The 25,902-nt window shown below is 40.9% G+C and overlaps 1 protein-coding gene across 5 annotated transcripts in view; it reads left to right on the top strand.

The window, feature by feature from the left end:
- The window catches only part of PPP1R13B (protein phosphatase 1 regulatory subunit 13B), a 2,314,431-nt gene that overhangs the window by 1,310,341 nt on the left and 978,188 nt on the right, over window positions 1-25,902 (top strand). For 3 of the 5 annotated variants that reach the window (XM_044074501.1, XM_044074499.1, XM_044074502.1), the window contains exon 8: window positions 12,541-12,705. In XM_044074501.1, coding sequence (XP_043930436.1) covers window positions 12,541-12,705 — 165 coding nt within the window. The remainder of the gene's footprint in view (window positions 1-12,540; window positions 12,706-25,902) is intronic. The other 2 variants (XM_044074500.1, XM_044074503.1) reach the window with 1 other exon arrangement.

Raw genomic sequence — 25,902 nt, forward strand, 5'->3', positions numbered from 1 at the left:
ATAATGATGTGCAGTAGAGAGCCTACCTAAACATTTACAGTTCTGGTTATGCTCACAGAACAGTTCTGACACCACCTCATGATTTCTGCTACTGTCATTATTCAGTTTTTGTTTAATGTTTCTTAGATTGACTGAAATTCCATTTGATGTAGAACTGTAATGCAAGTATTCTGAAATATGTTCATTGTGTTTCACTGTTGCAGTCATTACACTTGGGTTATCCTACTGGCAGGCTACCCGCAGTTGGCCTGAATTCCAAAGTCCTGGTCCGGCGTCAGTGCTGTCGCCTCTTCCCTGACGTCAGTGTGCCAGGGGTATATAAGATGCAGCCCCGCCATTTTCTTCAGTCTTTCTTGCCGCACGGTGACCGAAGCAAAAGCAGTTCGCAAGTGCCAGTCGGCCGACTCCTGAGATTTTCGAAATTGAATTTCAGATCCAAAGTCTTCAGTAAAGCTAAGTACCCCGTTGGGGAAACGTTTTCTTGCTCCAGACCAATGTCAGTAAAAGTTAACAATTGTATTTCTTGTGGGAAGCAAATACCTCATAAGGATTTTCATTCTTACTGTATTCCTTCCCTAGGTTCTGACCACGATGTTGCTAGTTGTCTGTTTTGTGCTAGATTCAACCAACGCACTATTAAGCGTCTGTTCGATTTTGCTTTACATTACTTTGGCCAGAGGTTTAATTATATAATGCCGTCGGAACAACCGATGACCGGCGTCCATAAAAAGCGCAAGGACAAAGAAAAAGATAGGCATCCGAGGTCCAAAACCTACGACGAAGCCTCTTCTAGGCCAGTCGCCGGTTTTCAGTGAGGTGCTTTCGCAGCCCCTGACACCCGCTACCTGAGAGCCACAGGCCGCCTACGACTCCCACGTGGAGACAGCTAGGCCTCTAGAAACTCAAGGTATTGGGCCTACAGAAACTATTCCCTCAGATGGGTCCGGAGCCGCTGAGCAGGCATCGGCTTTTGAGAGTGTTTTCAGACCTACACAGCTTACTATCAAGACCACTTCAGCAGCCAAGGCAAAGTCTGAAACACCTTTAAAGACAAAGAAACAAGTACAGCATTCTCCTGGACAGTCATCCATGCCAAAGAAACAGATGCTCAAAATGGCCGAGGACCTAATTACTTTGATCAGGGGTTCCTATCCCCCCCCTGATAAAAGGCCTAGGCAAGACACTGACTATGACTCCTCGGACCAGGTTTCTATTTCTTCTGATTCCTCTTCAGAACAGGGATATTCTCTTCCTCGATATGAGGACTCTGATGCTGAAGAATCTATCCCTTCAGCCTCTCCTCCTGAAGACTACTCTTTTGGGGAAACCCTGCACACCATGAGGGAACATTTCCATTGGGAGAGCCAGGATTATTCAGAATCCAAGAAAAGGCTCAGAGACTTTCTTTTATTGCCTCAGCACAGGCCTCTTGCTATCCCCCCTGTACTAGATATTGTTGATGTATTTTCTGAATCCAGTTTGACTCCTGATTCTTTACCCCTTGCACCAGTTAAGCCAGATAGGTATTACAGGGCTCCAGATTCTCATAAATTTCTTTATAAAAACCCTGCTGCTGATACAGAAACTCTTTCTCAGGGTCCCAAAGGGGTCAAGGCTTCCACTGCAAAAAACCCTGTTCCCTCTGATAGGGATTCTAGAGCACTGGACAGATGGGGGAAAAAGTTTACACCTCTGCTACTTTAGCTGTAAGGGCTTTAAACTGCCAGTTTATCAACCATACCTAATGTCTTTGCTAAAACAGAAAATGCTTACAAGCTCTGAATGTCCTGAGAACAAGGAAATGCAGGATTTATTGCATGCAGCTGAACAAGTGGGAAATCATACTTTGCAATGTGGTTTTGATTCTTTAGAGGCTTCTTGCAGAGCCGCAGTTACAGGCTCTGTCATTCGAAGGCATGCTTGGTTAAAAGAACAGAGTTTACTGGATCATGTTAAAGCAAAATTATTGGATGCTCCATTACAGCATGATACTTTGTTTGGTGTTAAGGCAGAAGAGGTGTTAAAGAAAATCAAGGATAAAGCAAAATCAATGCAGACAGTAAAGGATTTCTTACAGGTTCAGCCACCTAGATTTAGCAGGAACTGGCCTTCTAAAAATTGGTCCTTTCCAGTGTCAGACAGGCCACAAAGAGGCAGATACAGACGCCCAGGAGGCAGATCTCAGCCCCAAGGCTCATACAGACCTAAACAATGGGGTGCGTCAGCCCCCAAAGGCGGAGAAGACAAATCACAACCTTATAGGAAACAGTCCCAATGACTTTCCTCTACAAATGCCAAGCACTTACGTTTTGGCAGCACCCTTGGGGAGAAAACTAACACTTTTCTCTCAAAACTGGCACATGATCACCCAGGACAAATGGGTACTGAATGTTTAAATCCACAATAGAGAACCAGGAAAACTAAGATAGGCAACACAGTGTCAAACGCTGAAACTAGTTTAATGATAAAACAAAATAAAGTAAAATACAGTAAAAAAGAAGTACTAAGTGCTTTCACCCGTACATATTCTGGGCATCATCAGAGTACTAAATGATTCATTTACCAACTTCCATATTTATACAATTGTTAATTAATAAAATTAGTAATTTGATGATATTGGTTACAGCACAACGCCTATCCAGCAACTTTTTAAAGTGAAATTTCCATAAAATACAGACACAGGAACTTGCTAAAATATATCAGTATAAACTTATATAAATACATATATATATATATATATATATATATATATATATATATATATATATATATATATATATATATATATATATATATATATATCTATATATATATTTTTTTTATATATATATATATATTTATATATATATATATATATATATATATATATAGTATAATACTAAAACACACTACATGTATATTACTATATTTTTAAAATAAAATCCTAAGAAATATATAGTAAATAACTAAAAACATTGTATACACAGACTTATAGGTACATCCTATATAAAATTTTTTGATAGAATGGATTATGGAGCAGTTATTGCTACAGCATATTGAGATCACACAACGCTTTATCATCGCCTTGCAAGAGAAAGGATGTAAAAGTCCAGCTATTACTAACGTTACAGTGACTGAATCACAGGAGCAACTTTTTACACTTCATTCCACACCTGGTACTAGTCCGGTATGACCGTCAGCTAGTAATGGTTCGACGGGTTTCATTGGAAGAGGAGCCAACACAGGAAGTGCACAACACGGTATTCCACCTTCGAACACAGCACCGAACACTAGGGCGGTTCAAACAGAGGTACTGTTTGTCCTAATTCTAATTCGATGGACTTAAAGGCCATATTGGTAGCTCCGTCTTTTGTTAATATTCCCCACAGTAATAATAATGATATGGGGAGTTTAAACAAGCAGTTTATAGAGTTTGAAAAGGCGCTTAAAACTTTCAAATCTTTGCAAATGGACAACGCCTTTTTAGAAAGGTCTTTGGAACTGGGACATATACCGAAGGGCTTGCGGATGTTTAAACTTCCTTTCGGGTTTGTGGATGGTACTGAATTTTTTGATGAACTTTTACAACTGTTCGAGAGAACAGGTATTGACTTAATGAAGTTGATAATACGTAACAATAATAGTAAACTTGCGATTCTAAATGAACAATTGATTATGTTAGACAAAAATATACGCCAAGATTTGTTGTTTGAGTTCAACAAGTTTCGCTTTGACAGTATTATCAAAGACATGGACAAGTTCACTAACAAAGGGTTAGAAATAAAAAATCAAAAACTGATAAGGGATACTAATGATTACAAAAACAAGAGAGTTTACGCACATTTTAAAGAATTTAAAAATATGAAGCGTTCAGTTAAGTTAGCTGAGACAGGTACATGTACTAGGGATAAACACAATTCTTTCATTACTAACCCTAGTAAACAACAGAGGTTTAGACAAGACAATTTTGTTCACGATGATGGGGAAGGGGTTTTTTTTAGAGGAGCCAACACTGAGAAGGTCGGAACGGGTACGCGACTGATATCGCGGTCAGCAATATCAACAGAATCAGTATTACAACACATCAACACACAGGACAAACTCATGGCACAGATAAATACAAGCCATCACAACACAATACAATTTAAATTTGACAATGTGTCACATTGTCATACAGATCTCAGTACTGATAGCATTAAAGAAACTAAATTCACATTTTTTAGCCATGATGATTATTCGTAAGTGATATTAAACAATACAGGGTTTGAACATGAGACAAACACATACCTCAATGGAGGCTATTGTTCTATTATTGTGGATGGAGGCTTTAACCTGTACAATTTTACTGACACCAATTTCAGTCCCAGTTACGTTACTCTTTTTAAGAAAGGTTTTACTTATGTCCCATCTTTTAAAAACGACGTAGGAAGGATTTTAATTAATTTAAAATTATATACAAGATTGTTGAATTTAAATATGTTCTTTGCTAACAACAAAGGTATCCAAACAGACACAAGTAACTTTAGACTTAAAAGGAGTAGTATATTTATATCCCCACAGAACCCTATGATTTATTTATTTGAAAAGTTATGTGAGACTCAGATAAGAAGAGTATTGAAGAAAGAAAAAACTACATCTGAGAATCTTACCCCAGCTGAAAAATTTTGTCTTAGGGAACTGACCATGACCGACAAATATAGGGTTATGAAACTTGACAAGGGAGGTGGAGTTGTTATTATGTCTAAAACCGATTATTTGAACAAAATGACTGTTATGTTGAACGACAATAACACTTATGAAAAAGTGTCTAAACACGAGATGTATAGGGCATATGCTAAAGTGGATTGGCAATTATACGAATTTTTGATGGATGGAGTTATTAGTAAAGAAGAACATGATTATTTAACAGTCGAGTTTCTTATTACTCCATCCATCTTTGATCTTCCTAAGATACATAAGGATACCAACAATCCACCATTTAGGCCTATAGTATCTGCCAAGGGTTGCAAAACTGAGGCAATAGCCTCATTTATAGATGTTCAATGCAAAGAGACGTTAAATCACCTACCACATATATTGAAGGACTCATGGTATTGCCTAGACAAAGTAAGAGAACATTTAGTTGACATTAATCCCGACATGGTTATGGTCACCATTGATATTGTTAATTTGTTCACTGTGATACCACACAAACTAGGTTTAGAAATGTTTGAGGCCAGTTTATTGAAATTTAGTGGTATGCACACTGGAAAATGCAAACTTTTGGTGGAACTGATGGAAATAGTACTTGAAAACAATTACATTTACATTAATGGTGAATACTTTAGACAAAGCACAGGGGTGGCCATGGGAGCTAGATGTGCTCCTATTTATGCCAATTTAGTGTTAGCCCTTTGGGAAACGCAGTATATTTTTACATCTAGTTATTGGCCAAACATTGCTTTATATCTGAGATACCTGGATGATATTCTTATTTTCTGGAAAGGTAATAGAGAAGAATTACTAGAATTTGAATTTTTTCTAAGAACATCATCAACTTTTCTAAATTTTACCAGTAAAATTTTTGAGAATGATTGCGAATATCTGGACATATTATTCTACACTAGTGATGGTGTGATAGAATCAAACATATTTAGAAAGAAAACTTATTCTAATTCATTTCTGCATTTCGACAGTTGCCATCCTTATTACCAAAAAAATAATTTGGTTAAAGGACAAATGGTTAGACTCTCACGAATTATAAGTGATGATATATTATTTCACTTGGAGATTGAGAAACTTTCTAATATGTTTTCAGACAGGGGATATCCCCACAAACTTTTAAGTAACGTTAGAAATGAGATTTATACTAAAAGAAACCATCTATACAAACCTATAATTAAATCTGGATTTGACAATGTTACAGTTAAAAGTAATAATAAGACTAGAAAGGACACTTTTATATTACCTTACAATGAAACATCATTTAATATAGTCAACATTTTGCGAGAGACCTGGACCAGTGTTTTTATGAACAAGGCTAAATTAACAGACATCATAGGTAGCTACCCTAAGGTTACTTATAGCAGAGGTATGAACCTGAAAGAGCTTTTTGAGACAAGTACTAATAAGGGTGTGTATAAAATGTCAAGGATGAACAAATGTGGCACATGTAGGACTTGTAAATACATTAATGATGGACCTTATGTTGCTCCACATAACTATGGGAAAACAATCAGATGTCCTGGATACTGCAACTGTAACACTAAAATGGTTGTTTATTTGGCTACTTGTTCATCTTGTTCAGCATACTATGTAGGAAAAACTATCAGAAAGTTGAGGGAATGTATAGTTGAACATATTAGAGCTATAAAAAAGGAAAAAACTACGAGCTCCCTATACACACATGGTCAAAAATGTCATAACTTTAAGAGATTTTAATTTTTTGTGATAGAGTTACACTTAATACTAACAAAGGAGGTGATGACAAGACTTTACTGGAGGCAAAAGAATGCCTATGGCAACTGAGATTAAATGCCAGCATCACACCGGGTATCAATGAACACATATCTATAGCTAGTATATTAAAATACAAGTCATACTTTATTTGATCTTGGCTACAACAATTTAAGTTAAATGGTTATTAGCCATATACAAGTATTTAGTTTTTTGGACCTTGAACATCTGCTGTACCGTTTTATATATTTAAATTTTTTTTTAGTAACTATTAACAACTAACAGTTGATTTTTGTTATGTATTTGGACTAGAAAATAATTCATCTGTTTATTTAGCATAACACAAGCTTTTATGCTATAGTATTTTCATGTAATTTCTATCAAAAAATGTTATATAGGATGTACCTATAAGTCTGTGTATATTCAGTATACAATGTTTTTAGTTATTTACTATATATTTTTTAGGATTTTATTTTAAAAATATAGTAATATACGTGTAGTGTGTTTTAGTATTATACTATATATATATATATATATATATATATATATATATATATATATATTTATATAAGTTTATACTGATATATTTTACCAAGTTCCTATGTCTGTATTTTATGGAAATTTGACTTTAAAAAGTTGCTGGTTAGGCGTTGTGCTGTAGCCAATATCATCAAATTACTAATTTATTAATTAACAATTGTATAAATATGGACGTTGGTAAATGAATCATTTAGTGCTCTGATGATGCCCAGAATATGTATGGGTGAAAGCGCTTAGTACTTCTTTTTTACTGTATTTTACTTTATTTTGTTTTGTTTATCATTAAACTAGTTTCAGCGTTTGACACTGTGTTGCCTATCTTAGTTTTCCTGAGTACTGAATATTGTTTCTCAGGGTTACAGGTTCCACTTTTACACCCTACCAAGATCAAAAGGTATGCCAGACCTGCCCCACAATCAATGGGCAGGGGCACAAAAACAAATTTCTGCTCTCATGGACATGAAGGCTATTCAAAAAGTACCACAGCAAGAGCAGGGGCAAGGATTTTACTGAAGACTTTTCTTGGTACCCAGAAAGGACAAAGCCTGGAGACCAATACTGGACCTGTCTATTCTAAATACCTTCTTGGACGTTTCAAAATTCAAAATGTTGACACTGCAGCAACTTCTACCCATGCTGGGCAAGAAGGCTTGGGCTAGTTACCTTGGACCTCAAAGAGGCATACCTGCATGTCCCAATCGGACAATCTTGCAGAAGATACATCAGATTCATAGCTGGCTCAATGCATTACCAATTCTCTGCACTGCCCTTTGGCTTATCTACTGCGCCCAGGGTATTCACACAATGCCTGGCACCAGTAATTGCATTTTGCAGACAAAAAGGAATTCAAATATATCCCTACTTGGACGACTGCCTTATTCAAGCAGAGAGCAAGGACATTCTACTAAAGCATCTGGCATTTGTAAAAAGATTGCTAATTTGCCTAGGGTACACAGTAAACGAAAAGAAATCAAAACTAGTGCCCTCTCAAGAGATAATATTCCTGGGTGCAAGCTTAAATACAACTGCCCAGATGGCTTATCTCATACCAGACAAGCAAAGACAACTGACTCATTACTTTCAAATGATGGCAACAAAGACCCAGCTACCTGCAAGAAAAATTCTGCAGGCTTTGGGCTTCGTGGCATCCTGCATCCTGCTAATTCTATATACAAGACTGCATATGAGGAAGCTACAATGGTATCTAAAAAGTGTTTGGACTCAACATTGTCACAGCCTGGAAACAATAATAACTCTCATTCCCTGCCTGCAACAGGAGTTTTGATGGTGAGCACTGGCCTGTCACCACAACAAGGGACAGCCTTTCACTTTACCCACAGCCAGGCAGTCACTAACAACAGATGCATCAGATTATGCCTGGGTGGCACACATGGCAGGAAAATGTATTCAGGGCACGTAGCCCGCGGGCCAAATGTATCTTCATATCAACCAAAAAGCGATGCTAGCTGTACAGAATGCCCTGACTGCCTTCAAGGATCTACTACATCCAGGACAATTATTGCTAAAGACGGACAATACTACAGTTATGTGGTACATAAACAAGCAAGGGGGCACACATTCCTACCCCCTCTGCAGGCAAGCCATGACTTTGTGGAACACAGCACTGATCTATCAAGTACATCAGCAGGCACAATTCCTGCCAGGAAAGAAAAATACTCTGGCAGACGAACTAAGCAGAAACCTCATGGACCCTCACGAGTGGAAACTAGATTCACAAGTCTTCAGCATGATAACAAGGAAATAGGGACGCCCAGACATAGATCTATTTGCCTCCCCTCACAACTGCCAGCTACAGAGATTCTGCACAAGGATTTATCACTCACAAGCATGGAAAGTGGATGCTCTATCATTCAGCTAGAAAACCCTAACAGTTTATGCCTTTCCACCACTGCCTCTCCTCCCCAAGGTACTCCTAAAAGTCAGACGAGAAGACAAAAATGATTCTGATTGCCTCAAACTGGCCACGCCAGCACTGGTACCCAATCCTAAAGAGCTTGTCTCTAGGCCCAGCCTGGACTTTACCTCAAATTCTTCATCTTCTGACTCAGCAAAACAATCAGATCCTGCACAGCCAACTCAGAACTTTAAATCTGTCTGCATGGCAAATAATATATCCACTCGGAACACACCTCTCTCTAAAGCAGTTATGGATGTCATTTTGGAAGCCAGGAGGCCCAGCACCAGGAAATCTTATGCAGAAAAATTGAAGAGATTCTGTGCTTGGAACCAGGCACAAGGACTTGAACCACTTGTTCCAAATATTCCTCAGATTTTACAATACCTAACTGAGATGCTGGACAAAGGCCTATCCTTCTCATCAATAAAGATCCATGCCTCTGCCATTTCAGCTCATTACAATACGGAACCTCCTATTTTCTCGCATCCACTGCTAAGACAGTACCTCAGAGGGGCAAAAAACATAAGACCCTCAAGGAGAGCACCGATACCTACATGGGACCTCAACTTTGTCTTGGAAAAGCTCACACTGCCTCCTTTTGAGCCAGCCAATACAGCTGAGATAAAATTCTTATCAAGGAAAACTGCTCTTCTCCTAGCAATAACTTCAGCAAGAAATGTCTCATACAGGCATTAATGGCAGTGGAACCTTTTATCATTTTTTATCCGGACAGGGTTTCTCTAAGGACAAACCCAACATTTATGCCAAAGGTAGTATCCAGTGTGGCTCTTATCCAAACCATTAATTTGCCAACATTTTATCCAAATCCCCAGAATAAAGGGGAGAGACTTGTGCACTCTTTGGGCATACACAGGCAGCTACGCTTCTACTTGGACAAAACAAAAGCTTTCAGAAAAACTGAGCAACTGTTTGTAGCATATGATGGAGGAACACAAGGAAAGGCTATTTCAAAGCAGACTATTTCAAAATAGATAGGACACTGCATTCATTTCTGTTATGCACAGCATGGCAAATCAGTGCCTAAGAATATTAGGCCGCATTCTACCAGGGCAGCAGCCACTTCAGCAGCCTTTCTCAGAGGAGTACCAACCAAGAAAATTTTGGCGGCTGCAACTTGGAGTTCAGTGCACACTTTTACCAAGCATTATCACTTACCTCTTTACTCTAAATCCAGAGCAGGCTTTGCCACTGCAGTTCTGCAGGGCCTCATAGCCACTCCTAATCCTATTTAGACCCAGCTGCCCTACCTCAGCTTTGGGATTCAACCCAAGTGTAATGACTGTAACAGTGAAACACTATGAGCATAGTACAGTTGTGTACCTACCATAAATGTAGATGTTCGAGTGTATTCACTGTTGCAGTCCAGGTTACCCACCCACCATCCCCCTTTCTTTGCTTGGACTTATCTATACTTCTCTATCCTATACAACCTATGTGGTGTATTTGCTTGTAGATGAAGGTACTGCTTATTTTAGTGTATATTTTTATAAGCAATATGTATTGCCTACCTTCTTGGGGGCACCTGACATCTGGGGCAAGAAAAACTGAAGAAAATGGCATCGGCTGCATCTTATATACCCTTGGCGCACTGACGTCAGGGAAGAGGCGACAGCAACCGACGCCGGACCAGGACTTTGGAATTCAGGCCGACTGCGGGTAGCCTGCCAGCAGGATAAACCAAGTGTAATGACTGCAACAGTGAATACACTCGAACATCTACATTTATGGTAGGTACACAACTGTACTTTTTCTCCCAAAATGTTAACTGTCAAATTTGAGTCCATGTTTAATTTGGTAAACTATTCCTCATAATTTGCAAAAAAAAAAAAAAGTCAATTTCCATGTTGTAGATTTTCATGGTGAGTGGTCTAATTTTTTTTTATTCCAAAATGTTGTAGTGAAATTTGAAAGTATTTTGTTTTACTTTGTGAACATTTCCTCATAACATTACAAAAAAATTTAATTTTTTGTACTCATTATACAAAATTTCAAGAGAACTCAGCTTATGGACAGCACTGTATTTTCCATATTTATATCACAGGAAATGTCATTTTCCATAGTAGTTGAAAAAAAATCAACCTTTAAAGGAAAGTTTACAATTCAGAGTACATGCATAACATAAGTATTCAGAAAGTTTTGTTTATGTCAAGAGTCAAAAGTTTTGTTTAATTTAGTGACTACTACACTTCCAACATTTTACGCCTAATTTGCAGAATATAGTCTAAGACCACATCATCATCATTTATGATGTCATTGCGTCCCTCCAACTTCATGAATTCATGTTCATTGCTTGTTGTCCAGGGTCACTCCTTACACATAACATATTCATATCCATTTGTTGCTGTCCAGAGTTGCGTATCCCACCACCTGCCAAGTTCATGTCTGGTGCTTGTTGTCTATAATCACCAGTCCGTCTCTTGAGTTCCTGTTTATTCTTCCTTGTCCAGGTATACTGCCTATTGCATCCTGAAATGTTCATTGTTTCTCCAAGTTTACACTATCCCACTTTTGAATTAGTTTTCATTGCTTTTTGTCCATATTTACCTTTTTCTACCTGCATAGTTAATCTTTTGTACTTGTCCAGTTTCACCTTCCCCACCTCTTGAAGTCTGTGTTCAGTGCTAAAACTTCAGAGGATGCCACCCTAATAATTGCCACTGTCTCGCGGCTGAAGGATCTTGGAATTGTTCATGATTTTCAGTTATTGTTTGTGGTTTTCATTTTATTCCATCAGACTTACCCCATGTGCTGTGAGTTCCTCCCAAAGACTTTCTCTGAGTGTTGACTGCTTTAAATTCTGTATGTATGCATTTTTTACCTTTATCCGTGGCTTCACACCTGTATTTAGAAAGGGTATGCAGGAGTAGCTCCACTTACCCTGTAATCAGATGATTAACTAGTTGCTGCTGGCATTGATTTAAACTTGAAATGCATGTTTCCTTTCTCTCTGTTTTTTGTTTTGCTCATTTTCTATGCTGCCTGCTGATCATCAGTACCCTCTTACTCAGTTGACCCATTTGTTTCCTCTTCATCAAGGGTGAGAGTCATCTGAGAGAGGCCATCATTTTGGCAGCTGTCAGGGTGGTTTGAGAGTCTTTTCTGTTTTTAGCCCTACATCCCTGTGCACACTTAACTGTGCAAAGGAGGGGAACATGCAGTGCATTGTCTGCAATGGGTATTCCTTGAATTTTGTAAGGGAAGTTCTCATCAAGCAGCTCTGTCCACAAACCCCAAAGCACAGGAGGTGGTTTCCTTGGTCTCCACCAGGAAATTGCTCCTTCCATGAGTGTTTCCAATTGCACCCCCACCCCCAGAGAGGCAAGCAGACCAAGCCTCTTCATTGCAATCCCTCCTTGCCTGGCTTCTTCAGTGCCAGGGATAGTAATCAAACCCCAGTCACATAGGTCAGTCAGGATTCCATTCCTCTGCATCAAGGAGCCAGACCAATGTAGATATTTCCTTTCTGTTTTTAGAGAGGATTTGTACATTTTTCATGATGTTGGTTAATAATTGAACACAAGGAAGGAAACAGCAGTTTTTAATCAGTGAAAAACCTATATTACTTTGTGGTACAGAATGTTTGTTTGCTGTTGCTAGTTTTCACTGTCTTTCCTTTCTTGTACAGATATCTTTTTTTTTTTTAATAGATACGCAATAAACTGAACCAAGAACAAAATGCCAAGCTTCAGCAGCAGAAGGAACTTTTAAACAAGCGCAATATGGAAGTGGCCATGATGGACAAGCGCATAAGTGAACTTCGTGAGCGTCTGCATAAGAAAAAAACTGAGGCACGTCAAAAAGAAAACATTCCTGTAAGATAAAGTATAAAAATAATTATTTTAGTTGCAGTACTGCACAGATACATTTTTTATATATTTAACACATTTTAGTACAACAGTAAAAATATGTTCATAAATTTGCCTATGTTATGAAGTTGGCATTCTGTGTGTACTAGCTACAGGAGGAGGATACTTAATGTAGACTTTGCTTGGCTGACTTATTTTCAGTCAACATACATGAGTTACCTTTTGGAATAGTCACTGGAATGGGAAATCATTACACATCAGAACAAAACGTCAACCAGTACTAAACCAACAAAAACTACAGAGGCCGGTGGACCAGTGCCTTTTTTTGTAAATCATTACATATGGTTTATCATGAATTGTCTGAATGTCCTGTTGCCTGAATTTGTAAACATAGTAGCGTCTTTCCTTCCCCATATAGACCAATGTAGGCTTGCATTGGCATGCCCTGATGTAGACATACTTGTAGATTGATCCCACATTGTTGCACATTCTTCTCCATTTCTTCTAAGAAGTCAGAAAAGAAATACAAAGTTCAATTGGAGAAATTAGAGGAAGTGTAGAAACTTGTGCATGAGAGAGAGGTACTAATAAAGGGAATGGTATTGTTACCCAAGATTCTGAGACTTCTCTTTCAGTACCTTTTTCTCTAGAAGCTGGTACATAGTTCTGCTACAGAAAGGAAAAATGGTTAGTTCCTTGTAGTACTCTGAGACCTTATCTGGCACTTGAAAGGAAATGTAAATTCAACGAGGTTCCTAGCTAAGGTACAGAAGTCAGTCAGCACAAAGATCATCACAGAAATTTTGGATTCTGAAGTACAGGTTACTGGAGTAGAACTTGAAGGCTTCCCATTTTCATCTTAAGGACAGTGGCTGAGCTGGTCTTCTGTTCATTTGGAGTAAATTGTAGCAGGCTGACCAAAATAGATAATTTCTGGATTAAGGGCCTGGAGAAGAAATGTATGATGGGCCTGTATGTTTGCAGAAGCACTTGTCCAGGTGTGTGTCTGTAATATGTATGTATGTGTATGTATGTGTATATATATATATATATATATATATATATATATATATATATATATATATGTGTGTGTGTGTGTATGTGTATCTCTGTCTCTCTCTCTCTCTATATATATATATATATATGTATATATATATATATATATATATATATATATATATATTATGTGTGTGCGTGTTTGTGTGTGTGTTTATATACACAAATGCACATGCACGCTCTTGTAGGTGTGTATGTATACGGTTGACATTCCTTTGGTCAGACTTTTTTCTGTGACGGAAAAAAAGCTGGCTTGTGTGGTCTAGAGTCCAGTGATCACACATACGCGCATTATTGGGAGATGATAGTACAGTGGAAACAAGGAATTTGCCCTTTCCCTACTCTTGTGCAATCTTGAAGTCAGTATATATAATTACTAGGGGATGGGAGAGTGCTATGAAAAAATGTTTTTGTTTCTTTTTGATAGGTTGGTAATTAAGCATTTCTGATCACTTGTGGTTCAATATTTTATATTTTTGAGGAAGGGACATAAACACCCTTCTATACGTGTGTGTGTGTTTGTGTGTGTGAGTGAGTGAGGATAGCCCTTTCCACTTCAGTCTCCTCTTCCTCCCTTACCTTAAGTTTCTTTGGATTTTCCTGTCGCATTAGGCTTATTTTTTTATTTCCCTCTGTTCTACTTTTGGTAGTCTGAGTACCATTGTTGGTACTTCTGTTTTCCTTTTCCCTACCCTTTAGATGGTAATTCTTTACCTACCATTGTTGGTAGTTTTTCCAAAAAAATATTTTCTTCTGTGCTCTTCTTTTCTTTTTGTTGTGAAAATGGCTGAAAAACCCACTGTGTTTAAGAAATGCAGTTCATGTGGGCATAAGATCCCTAATTCATATGCCCACAGGGAGTGTGTTTACTGTCTGGGTATTAGCCATTTAAATACTGATTGCTCCAGTTGTGCTGGTTTTAATTCTGGGGCCCTTACTGACTGGTGCAACAAACTGGTAATAAAAGGCTTGTTACCTCCCTCTTCTTCTTTGTCAGGGGCTCAAACCACTGTAAAAACATCTAAGGCTGCCTCAGAGGCAAAAGAGTCTAGGAAGCGATCAACAACCATCTCTCCCAAGTTGTCTTCTGCTTTGGAACCTCCTGCTAAACTTCAGAAGAAATTGGATCCAACTCCTTTAGATCCAAAGTGGAAACAGTCAAATGTGACAACATGGAATCTGACACTTACACAGTGTAAGTCTCCTGGGACCCATTCCCCAGGGTTCTCTGTGGAGCCTGTCTCTCCTTGACTCTACTGTCCTTTCCTACAAGAGACCCCAAGGAGAGTGTCTCAGCCCCAATCCACTACTACTTCCATCAGGTCCTCCAGGAGCCTTTGTGAAGCCTAAGTTGATAGGATGATGAGCAAGTTCCTCAGAGCTCAAATTCAGGTGCAGATTATCCCAGCTCCATCTCCCATTGGATCTGTGAGCTTCTCTTCTGTTTCCCACACTATGGTTTCTCCTTCTCTGATCCATCCCGTGATTTTGAAGCCTTCAGATCTGAGAACCACAAGAGTGTCCATGTTGGATCTGAGGACAGCTAGGTCTTCCACTCTAACTGCGTCCCTGACTTATCCTGCACCGATTCCCTTGAACCAGGATGACTCTCAGAGCCCAAGCGTCTGCATTTGGTCCTGCGGGCTTGGTTCGACTCTGAGGTTGTCAGAGCCATCCGTGCCCCTCAGAGCTTCAGCATTGGACAGCTCTAGTTTGACATCCCGTTGAGGCAGGCATCCATGCAAGGACAGGGCGTGGTGGTCTCTGGAGCTTTGGCAACGATGCATCCGGCTGCAGCTTCTCCTGGTCCTCCAGACTTCAATGTGGTGAACAGGGTCTTCTGTCATCTGTGAGACACAGCCACTCTTTCTTCTTTGAAGCCCACAACACTGCCGCCATCTGGTCTAAGGTCTGATCATCACAGACCTATCACTCAGAGACAGCCGGCCCTGTCAAGCATCCAGACAGGCCCTTTCAAGGACTTTCTCCCATCTTCAGACACGTCTCCAGACCATCCCACGGCTGAGGAGGCACATAGACTCCCCTCAGGAGCTCTCACCAAAGATACTGACATCAGTGAAGTGGTGGGGGTCTTCCAAGGTCTCCACAAGATGATGTCTCTTTCAGAGACATCTTAGAAATCCTCAGACAGAAAGATGAAGGAGTCAGTGTTCCTGGAAGCTTTTGGGTGTGGCCTGTCTACTTCTTGGGTGAGTCCCCCAGCTGATGAGCTTGTAGATCTAGTCTCTTTCCAGCATGGAAGGAACTGAATACTGTAGAAACCATCCCTGTTTGTCCTGATAAGTTATTTGCCCCAACTAAGGACAGGCCCCAGTGGAGCAGAGGGGTCCCTGTTAATGCCATGGTTGTGCCAGCAGCCATGAAGAAAGAGCTAGCTTGTCAGAACTCCTCTGTCCGAGCTTTTCAAATCCCTTTCTGAGTAAATGTCTGCAGAGGACCACAAGAGTTTTCTTCCAAGCTGATGCACTTAATGTGACTTTGTGGAGCTCTTCAATTCATCTTTCATCAATGCTCTGTGTGATGGATTGTCCTTCTTTGTCCCCACTGTTAAGGAAATGCTTTTCCAGAGTGAGCAGGATGGAAAGACCTTGTTTGCCTTATAGATCCATTTGTCTACCTCTCAGAGATCCGTTTCCAGGAATCAGAGGTGAGGTAAGAAATTGTGGTTCTGTAAGTCCTAGGGTCCTTTCCAAGACTCCCTAAGGGATATCTCCCCAGGGGCAGAGGTAGGAGTTCTAATGGAAGACGCCATCCTCATGGCAGAGGAGGGCCTGCAAAGTCAGGGTTTCCAAGACTCCTTGGATAAACCCTTTCAGCGTTCTGAAAGGTTGCCCATCTGCTAGCCTCTGGAGGCACTTAGGGCACTTGTCTCTGCCCCCAGACATCTGGGCATTAATCACAAAAGTTGCTTGGGTGTGGAAAAATCAAATCCCAGAGGTTACTTTATACCATTTTCACAAATTCCCCTGAACAAAAGTAAAAGACTCGCCAACGTTCCCCCCCAGTCAGAGGGGGTCAGCAGCTCTAGAAGTTCAGAAGCTGCTAGACAAGAGAGTCGTCCAGGAGGTCCCAACAAACCTGAAAGGATTCAGAACCTAATCAAGATTCTTTTTAGTGCCAAAGAAATCAGGGGACCTGAGACTAGTTCTGGACCTCAACAGTCTGAATTTGTAAAGAAGTTAAAGTTTTAAATGGTAGTGGTTCAGTCCATTCTTGCATTTCTTCGCAAGGACAATTGGATGTGCTCCATCAATTTTCAGGACACACACTATCACATCAAGTTAAACAAGATCCCGAAGATTTCTGCTGTTTCAGCTGGGGGCCAATCATTATCAGTTTAGAGCCCTGCCCTTTGGTCTCAACACAGCCACAAGGCTGTCCACCAAATGTATGGCAGTGGTAGCAGCTCACTTGAGACTGTAAGGATTCCAAGTGTTTCCTCACCACCCCAACCAGGCATCTCCTTGAAAATTCCAGGGATTGCTTGCTCCAGTTAGGTCAATCTCTAGGCAGCTTAGTCAACCTGTGCAAGTCGCATCTTCAACCTGTTCAGTGCCTGGAGTTCATAGGTGCTCATTTGGACACAGTCGGTCAGATAGCCTCCCTCCCACTGAACAGAGTGTTGACAGTCAGTAGTCAAGTGGAACAAATTGTCACACTCCTCTCTCCCAGCCAGACTTATTTTTCAGACCTTAGGGTCGATGGCAGCAGCTGTAACCTTGGTTTCTAAGGCCTGTTTTTATATGTGAATTCTGCAGTGGAGTGTAGCTGTTCAGTGGATGGTTTTTCACCATCCCTTGTCTTCTCCAGTCAAGCTCACTCACGTATGCAAAGGCCACCTGCATTGGTGGATTCAGTCGGATGAAGCATCTCAAGGGCTTCCTTTTGTTCTTGTATCCCCAGTAGCCGCAGTTACCATGGACAGTTCCCAACTGGGATGGAGGGGACATTTCTTAGGAAGAATGGTCCAAGGTATTTGGTCCCCAGAAGAGACCAATTAACATATAGAAATGAGGGTGGTCCTCCTAGCATTGTAGGCTTTCCAGGATGCCCTTCCTCATGGGATGGTAGTGATTCAAACCAGCAACATGTCTTGTGTTTTTTTACATCAACAAATGGGAGGAAACCGATCTTATCTCTGTTGACAAGAGGCAGTGAGAATGTTGCAGTGGGTGGTGTTCTCCAACCACTTTCTTATGGCAACGTACATACCTGGGAAATCCAACCTGCTAGCAGACAAACCTAGTAGGTCCATTCTGATGCCTCACTAGTCATTTCTCAGTCAGTCAGTAGCAGAGAGGATTTAATATGGATAGGGTTAACCTTGTACCAATCTGTTTGCCTCCACTGACAACAACAAATGCAGCAGATTCTTTGCCCTGTTTCCCCCCTTTGGGAGAGTTACTGAGAAATGCTGTACTTAACATTTGGCACTCCGGTCTGCTTTACATTTATTACCCCAATACCTCTATTTCCCAAATTCTTACAGAAGGCGCTTCAGTTAAAGAGCACGGTTATCCTCATTGCCCTATTTTGGCCTCATCAGCTGTGGTTCCCTTTTGCTCTCACCTTTGATATCCACCTTGGTTACTGGTCGCCAGTACAGACCTTCTCTCTCATCCCACGGGGATGAATCACCCAAACATTACAGGCCTCAAGTTCACAGCATGGTTTCTCCAATTCCATTGACGGTTAGGCAGCCCAGGCTTTACTGTCTTCTCAGAAGGCCTCTACCAGGAAAATCTACAAAAGTAAATAGAAGACATTCTCTATTTGGGCTCTACTGAGGAAATTAGACCTTTTCACTGTCACAATTTCTACTGTTCTAGAGGTTTTAATATCTGTTTTTCAAGAAGGGGTTACTATTTAAGTGTAATTGGTAGTGATATCTAATTTTCATTCTTGAAAATGTTTTCTGTTTACCCTCTTCAAAATTGTGCAAGGTCTTCCTCAAAGGTACCCTTTTGCTTAGACCCCCAGTGAAGGATCCTACCCCACCCTGGGATTTAGCAGTGGTGATCTGACTTAAAATTTTTATCCTGGAAGATTGCCTTTCTTGTGACTATTACGTCTACTAGATGAGTATCCAAGCTCCAGACTCTCTCTTCCAAATCCCCATTTTTGATCTTCCACAAAAGCAGAGTTACCTTATGAACCAATCTATCCTCCTTGCCTAAAGTAGCTTTGGAAGCAAATATTAACCAAGCCATCAGTTTGTCTGTTTTATTTCCGTACTTATTAATAAAGGTGAATACATGCTACATATACAGCGAAGCACCAGATTATATAAAATTACCACAAAGGAGACAGGAACAGCAGCCTCTGAAAAAGCAGAATCTTTAATAGCTGTTACCGCCTCAGCTAACAAGCCTTCAAGAGATAAAACAATGAATTCACAATTGTTCTTATATAGGACATCAGTCAATACCTATCTCAATAAAATTAATTAAAGAAACACCCTCCAGTTAAAGTCAAGATTTAACCCATTAGGTGACAGTGTTTCGAATTTTAATATACAGTTTCTTTATACAAAAGTCTTTTTTAATGTCTGTTTTATCTCACCCTTGCACAGCTTCCAAAATTATACATTTTAAACAGTCACTAGCTCCATCATTCCATCATGACATTCCATATAATGTGCTATTGGACTTTCAATTTTCTTATTTTTATATCTCTTAAATGCTCCTGCAACATTGTCCTAAACAGCCTTTTAGTGTCACCTATATAAGGTTATAGGAGCATTTCAATGCATACACTACCCCTTTAGTGTTACAACTTGCACTCAGTCTAGGGGTAAATGCAACCCCATTTATCTTGTCAAAGTGTGGGGATTGCATGTTGACAAATGGAACATCTACCACATTGTCTAGTACCTAATGTACCTGTATTAGCATACAGTACTTCCTTGGGGCATTCAAAGTTAGTATGCACCAATATCTCTCTTATACTTCTCCCTCTCTTCAGGGACAATGAGGCCATATACAGTAATATGATTTTCAGCTTGTATTCTTTTAATAAAAATTCCTAGTAATATTTAACTACTCTAAATATGTCATCAGTCATCACATTAAATGTAGTAACAAAATAAACTTGCTTATTATTATTATCTCTCTGGTACCTGTTATTTCTTCTCTTATTTTGTACTTCAGATATAGTTCCCATTTTATATATACGCGGTGGTGGTGCTGCGGTAGCGTTGTCGCCTTACAGTAAGACGCTGTCCGGTTCGATTCTCAGCTAGAGTGTCTTCTGCGTGGAGACATGCGTGAATGGGCGTACCTTCGTTGAAGGTTGTGCATCAGGCCTGGCAAGCCGGTACGTAAAAATCAACTGCCAATCATTAGCGGACCGGAGTTCCGCTGTGGCGACCCCTAACCGGGAAAAGCCGAAAGACACAAACAAACAATTCTCATTAACTAACCTATCTAAGGCTTTTTCTAGGGTCCCCTGTTCATATCCTTTGTTTAAAAATTAAGCACACATCATTTTTAGGTCATCCCACAAAATAGAATCATTACTACTTAATCTAAATATTCTCAAGAATTCACCATAAGGGAGAGACTTAATGAGATGTCTTGGATGACAACTATTACCATTCAAAATGTGGTTAACATCAGGAAAATTTCTGTGTACCCTAGTCTGTACATCTTGTCCTTCATTACCTTCCAGCTCAATATCCAAAAAGGTAACTTTTCTACCCACTTGCATCCCATCAAGTTTCAGACCAAATCCATTATTTTGTAGGTCTGCAAAAAACTTTTTTTGTGATTGCATGCTACATCTTGGATGTGCATAGGCAGCTTCATTTTTAACTATGTAGAACAAAAGATTTCAGAATGTCAGATCAGTTATTTATCTCCTTCTCCCCCTACAAATTGGGCAAATAAGTTTCTAAAGTGACCTTAGCCAGATGGATTACACACTGCATATTGTTTATTTACAGTCAACAGGGTTTGTCCTTGCCCAGATCCCCTAAAGTACACTACCAGAGCTATGGCTAACATCATCAGCATTCTGATCTAGAACTTCTGTTGATGACATTGTGCCACTGCTGCTTGGTCTAATGGTTGTACTTTTATTGCTCATTACAAATTGGGCTTCACTTCCAGAAACAGGGCTGCTTTTGGTTCTGCAGTACTCTGGTATATCTTTCTATGAGGGCCATCCAAGCCCAAGCTTCACATAGCTGGGGACACTGTCCCATCAGTTGAGAAGGAATGAAAAGGACAAAGTCAGATATTAAAACTATGTACTTACCATAACTGTGCATCTGTGTTGTCCATTTTCATTCTTCCTCAACTTCCTATCCTGCTTCCCCCTTCCCTTTATCTCCTGGAGTGATTGTGTGTGTGTGTGTGTGTGTGTGTGTGTGTGTGTGTGTGTGTGTGTGTGTGTGTGTGTGTGTGTGTGTGTGTGTGTGTGTGTGTGTGTGTGTGTGTGTGTGTGTGCGTGTGTGTGTGCGCGTGTGTGCGCGTGTGTGTGTGTGTGTGTGCGCGTGTGTAGTCTTCATCTATTCTTGACAGTTGGGTTATGGTTCCGATCCTCGGAACTGGCTCGGTTATTATATAGCTTGCTCTAGCCAAAAAACTCTCATGCTAAGATTCTACCCACATTACCTCAGATCTCGTTTGCCGCTGTTATAGAAATATGCGTCAGCCAACTCTTCTCTCGCAGCTAAGTAAAATCTTTAAATTTTTCATCCTCTAAGTTTCCATCTTAGTTAATACTCTCTTAATATTTCTCAGTCTTTGTCTACTCACCTTTTCTTGTGCGAGTGGTTTAATCCCTGTGGTTTAATCCCTGTGATTCCCTATACCTGTTAGTATTTCTCCTCTACCATTGTTGGTAGTTCCCCCTCTCTCCTTTCCTAACTACTGTTTGGTAGTTTTTCTACCATTGTTGCTAGGATTTTTCCCCTTTATTTTTCCGTGAGTGTGTGATGTACCTTTTTGGGTATGTTCATTCTGTTTCACTGTTACAGTTTTAATAAATGGGTTATCCGGCTCCTGGTAGCCCTCAATCGGCCAGAATACCAAAGGTAAGTAAATATGACATCAGCTGTCAGTTGTAAAGGACGTCAGGTCAACATTTTGGAGTTTGGCCTAAGTTTGTCGGCATGGCGTCCACTGGTGTTCAGTCTTCGGATATCCCCAAGAAACATAAGGATAAGGACCGTGACAGGCTTCAGAAGGTCAAGTCCTCGGATGATATTAGGATGGTCGTCAGTCATGCAGTAGACAGTGAGGCGCCTTTGCAGCACCTGCAGTCCATGGATTTTCAACTGCAGGCCTCAGTTGAAACCATTTCAGAGTCCCCCAGGCCTCCAGCCTCCATTTTGCCTTCTGACCTTTCGCCTGTCGCCTCTTTAGCTTAATCCAGAGTCACTAAGCTAACTCTGGTGACCGAGGCCTCTGTTCTTCTTTCAGACAGCAAGCTCATACCGACGACCTCTGCTGCAACTTCGGCAGTTGCCAGGTCTCCCGAGTCCTTCAGAGTTGCAGGTAAATCTTCCAGTCGTAAGCCTGTGAAAAAGCAGGCTCCAGTTTCTTCTCATTCCCCTCAGTCCCAAATGGTTAAAATGGCTAATGATTTTTTGACTCTCTATTAGGGGTTCACAGCCTCCTCCTTCTAAAAGGAGTAGGGATGTTTCTCCTGAGGCTTTTTTTCTGGTTCTGATTCTTCTCGCATTTCTGCTGATGAAGAGGACGTTTCTTAGGGTTTTTCTCCTTTTGAGGATTCAGATGCAGAGGAGTCCATCCCTTCTGCTTCTCCCCCAGAGGATGTCTCTTTTGGTGATACTTTGAATATTCTCAGGGAGCATTTTAAATGGGAAAGTCAGGATTATCCCCAATCTATGAAACAGTTTAGGGAGTTTTTGGATTTACTTCAGCATAAGCCTCTGGCTATTCCCCCAGTGTTGGAAGTGGTTGATGTTTTTCTGGAAAATTTCTTGACTCCAAATTCGGTTCCTCCTGCTCACAGGAAACCTGACAGGTACTATAGAGTCCCCAATTCTCATCTCTTTCTTTTCAGGAATCCGTTGGCTGATCCTGAGGTTATTTCTCAAGGCCCTAAAGGAGTTAAGGCCACTGTTACCAAAAATCCTGTTCCTTCTGACAGGAAATCTGTGAACCTAGATAGGTGGGGTAAAAAAGTTTATACCTCTGCTACTCTTGCTATTAGATCTACTAATTGTCTTTTTCATATGCTGAAGTACGAGCAGCACACCTTGGAGGCTATTTAAGTCTAGGATAGCAAGTGTGCCTCTTTTGGCAGAGAGTAAGGATATACAGGATTTGCCGAATTCTGCCAGTCTTGTCAATAAACATTCTTTACATTGTGGTTTTGACATTCTAGAAGCCTCCTGCAGGCTACAGCTACTGGATCTGTTATTAGAAGGCACGCTTGGCTCAGGGAACAGCCCCTTCCAGAGCCTGTCAAGGCTAAGCTTTTAGATGTACCTTTGCATAAGGACAGTCTTTTTGTCAGCAAAGCAGAGGAAGTTCTCAAAAAGATGGAGGATAAGGCCAAGTCTATGCAAACTGTTAAGGATTTTCTGCAAGTTCAACCTCCTCGTTTTAGCAGGAATTACCCTTCTAAGAGTTGGACGTTTCCTGATGCCAGCAGACAGAACCGTTCTAGGACAAGAGATTACAAATCTTCTAGGGGGCAGGTGGTTACCCCTCAAAGGTCTAAGCGTTGGCAGGCTTTCATTTCCAAGCCGGGAAGTTCTAAGCCTGCATCTCAATCAAAACCCTCTCAATGACTTTATCCAACTTCTACCTGTTCTTGCCTGCCTGGAGAGTCCTTTAGGGGGAAGATTGGCCCTTTTTGCAAATGTCTGAGCCACTATCACGGACGACAAATGGGTACTCAGAACTGTATGTGTAGGACACAAGTTTTTTTTTTCCACACCTTTCCAGTTCCCAAAGGATTCCCGGACACTCCTGCAAACCAAAGGGCAGAAGTTGAAAAACAAATTTTGTCTCTGTTTCATCTGGGAGCAATAGAATCAGTTCCTGCTCAGCAGGTAGGCGAGGGGTTCTATTCCAGACTTTTCTTAGTTCCAAAAAAAGAAGGCACCTGGCGTCCTATTCTAGATCTATTCATTCTGAACTCCTTCTTGGGAATTCCAAAGTTCAAAATGCTCACTCTGCATCAGTTGCTGCCAGTGTTAGAAAAAGGATTCCTGGCTGGTAATTTTGAATCTCAAAGAAGCTTATCTTGCACATCCTTATCAGGGAAAGTTGCAGGCAACACCTTAGGTTCAGGGTGGGCAAGCAACATTGTCAATTCTCTGCGCTGCCCTTTGGCTTCTCTACTGCTCCCAGAGTTTTCACAAAGTGCCTGGCTCCAATCATTGCTTTTTGCAGGCAGAAGAAAATTCAGATTTATCCATACTTGGACGACAGTCTAATTCAAGCAAATTCTCAGGAACAGCTGTTAAAGGATGTAGAATTTGTAAAGACTCTTCTCTCTTCCATGGGTTAGACTCTCAACGAGGAAAAATCAAAAATGGTGTCATCCAAGGAGATAACATTCCTGGGAGCGAGTCTGAACACAGCCGCCCAGATGATATATCTCACCCAGGAGAAGCAGACAACTCTTTCAGTTTACTTCAGGGACTTGGCAAGCCTGTTCCAGCTCCCTGCAAGGAAATACCTGCACGCTCTGGGATACGTGGCCTCTTGCATTCTCATGATTCCATATGCAAGATTGCATATGAGGAAATTGCAATGGTACCTCAAGAACATTTGGTGTCAGCATACACAGGACCTGGATATGATGATTCCTCTGCTTCCATGTCTGCAGACAGAGTTTCTGTGGTGGGCAACAGCCTATCTACAAAAGAAAGGCATGCCTTTTCGCCCACCTCCTGCCACTCAAGTTCTTACCACAGATGCATCGGACTATGCCTGGGGAGCACACCTAGATGGCAGATGCATACAGGGACGTTGGAATGCCCAGCAGATGCACCTACACATAAATCTAAAGGAGTTGATAGTAGTTCAGCAGGCCTTACTAGTTTTCAAGCATCTTCTTTCTCCAGGAACCTGCTCATCAAAACAGACAACACCACAGTCATGTGGTACATCAACAAGCAGGGAGGGACTCATTCTTACCCCCTGTGCAGGCAGAGCATGAATCTTTGGTCCATAGCAGCATCCCTGGGCCTGCATCTCCTAGATCAATTTCTTCTAGGAAGGCTCAATGTTTTGGCAGACCAGTTGAGCAGACAAACCCTGGATCCTCACGAGTGGCAGCTGAACAGAGCAGTCTTTTACAGCATTATTCAACATTGGGGCACACCTCAAGTGGATCTTTTCTCCTCCCCAGACAACCATCTTCTACCTCTTTTTTGCACCAGACAGTATCAAAGCAGAGCCTGGAAAGTGGATGCTCTGTCCTTCCCTTGGACGCTGCTGTCAGTTTATGCCTTCCCTCCTCTTCCCAGAGTATTATTGAAGATCAGGGACGAACGACCAAGGACTATTCCCATAGCTCCGGACTGGCCCAGACAGCATTGGTATCTACTGCTTCGCAGTCTCTCCCAATTTCCTCCTTGGCATCTTCCTCTGAAGCCAGATCTTTTGGTTCAGGAAGGGGGAAGCATTCTACATCCTCATCTTCAGTCTCTCCATTTGGCAGCATGGCTCATTGTATGACTCCTTCCTTTTCTTCTTCCCTTTTCCAGCAGGTGGTTGACGTGCTTAGGGAGGCTGGGAGGCCAGGAGGCCTAGCACTAGGAAGTCCTACGCTGCCAAATGGGAAAGATTCTCTCATTGAATGCCAGCTAGAGGGGAATCTTCTTCTCAGCCTACCTTTCCTCTGATCCTGGAATACCTGGCTGATTTGCTTCAGGGTGGTCTTTCTTTTTCCTCTTTCAAGATCCATGCTCCAGCCATTTCTGCTCATTGTTCTTTTGAGCAACCCATTTTCTCTCATCCCCTGATGATGTTTCTCAGAGGTGCTTGCAACTTAAAACCTCCCAGAAGGGCACCTACTCTAGCATGGTATCTTAATTTTGTTCTAGAGAAACTCACTCTTCCTCCTTTTGAGCCAGCTGCCACTGCAGATTTAAAGTTTCTCTCTTGGAAGACTGCCTTCCTCTTGGCTATAACTTCA

The sequence above is a fragment of the Protopterus annectens genome, chromosome 6.part0, assembly GCF_019279795.1.
Source record: "Protopterus annectens isolate FY-2018-M chromosome 6.part0, PAN1.0, whole genome shotgun sequence".
NCBI classification, from domain to species: Eukaryota; Metazoa; Chordata; order Ceratodontiformes; family Protopteridae; genus Protopterus; species Protopterus annectens.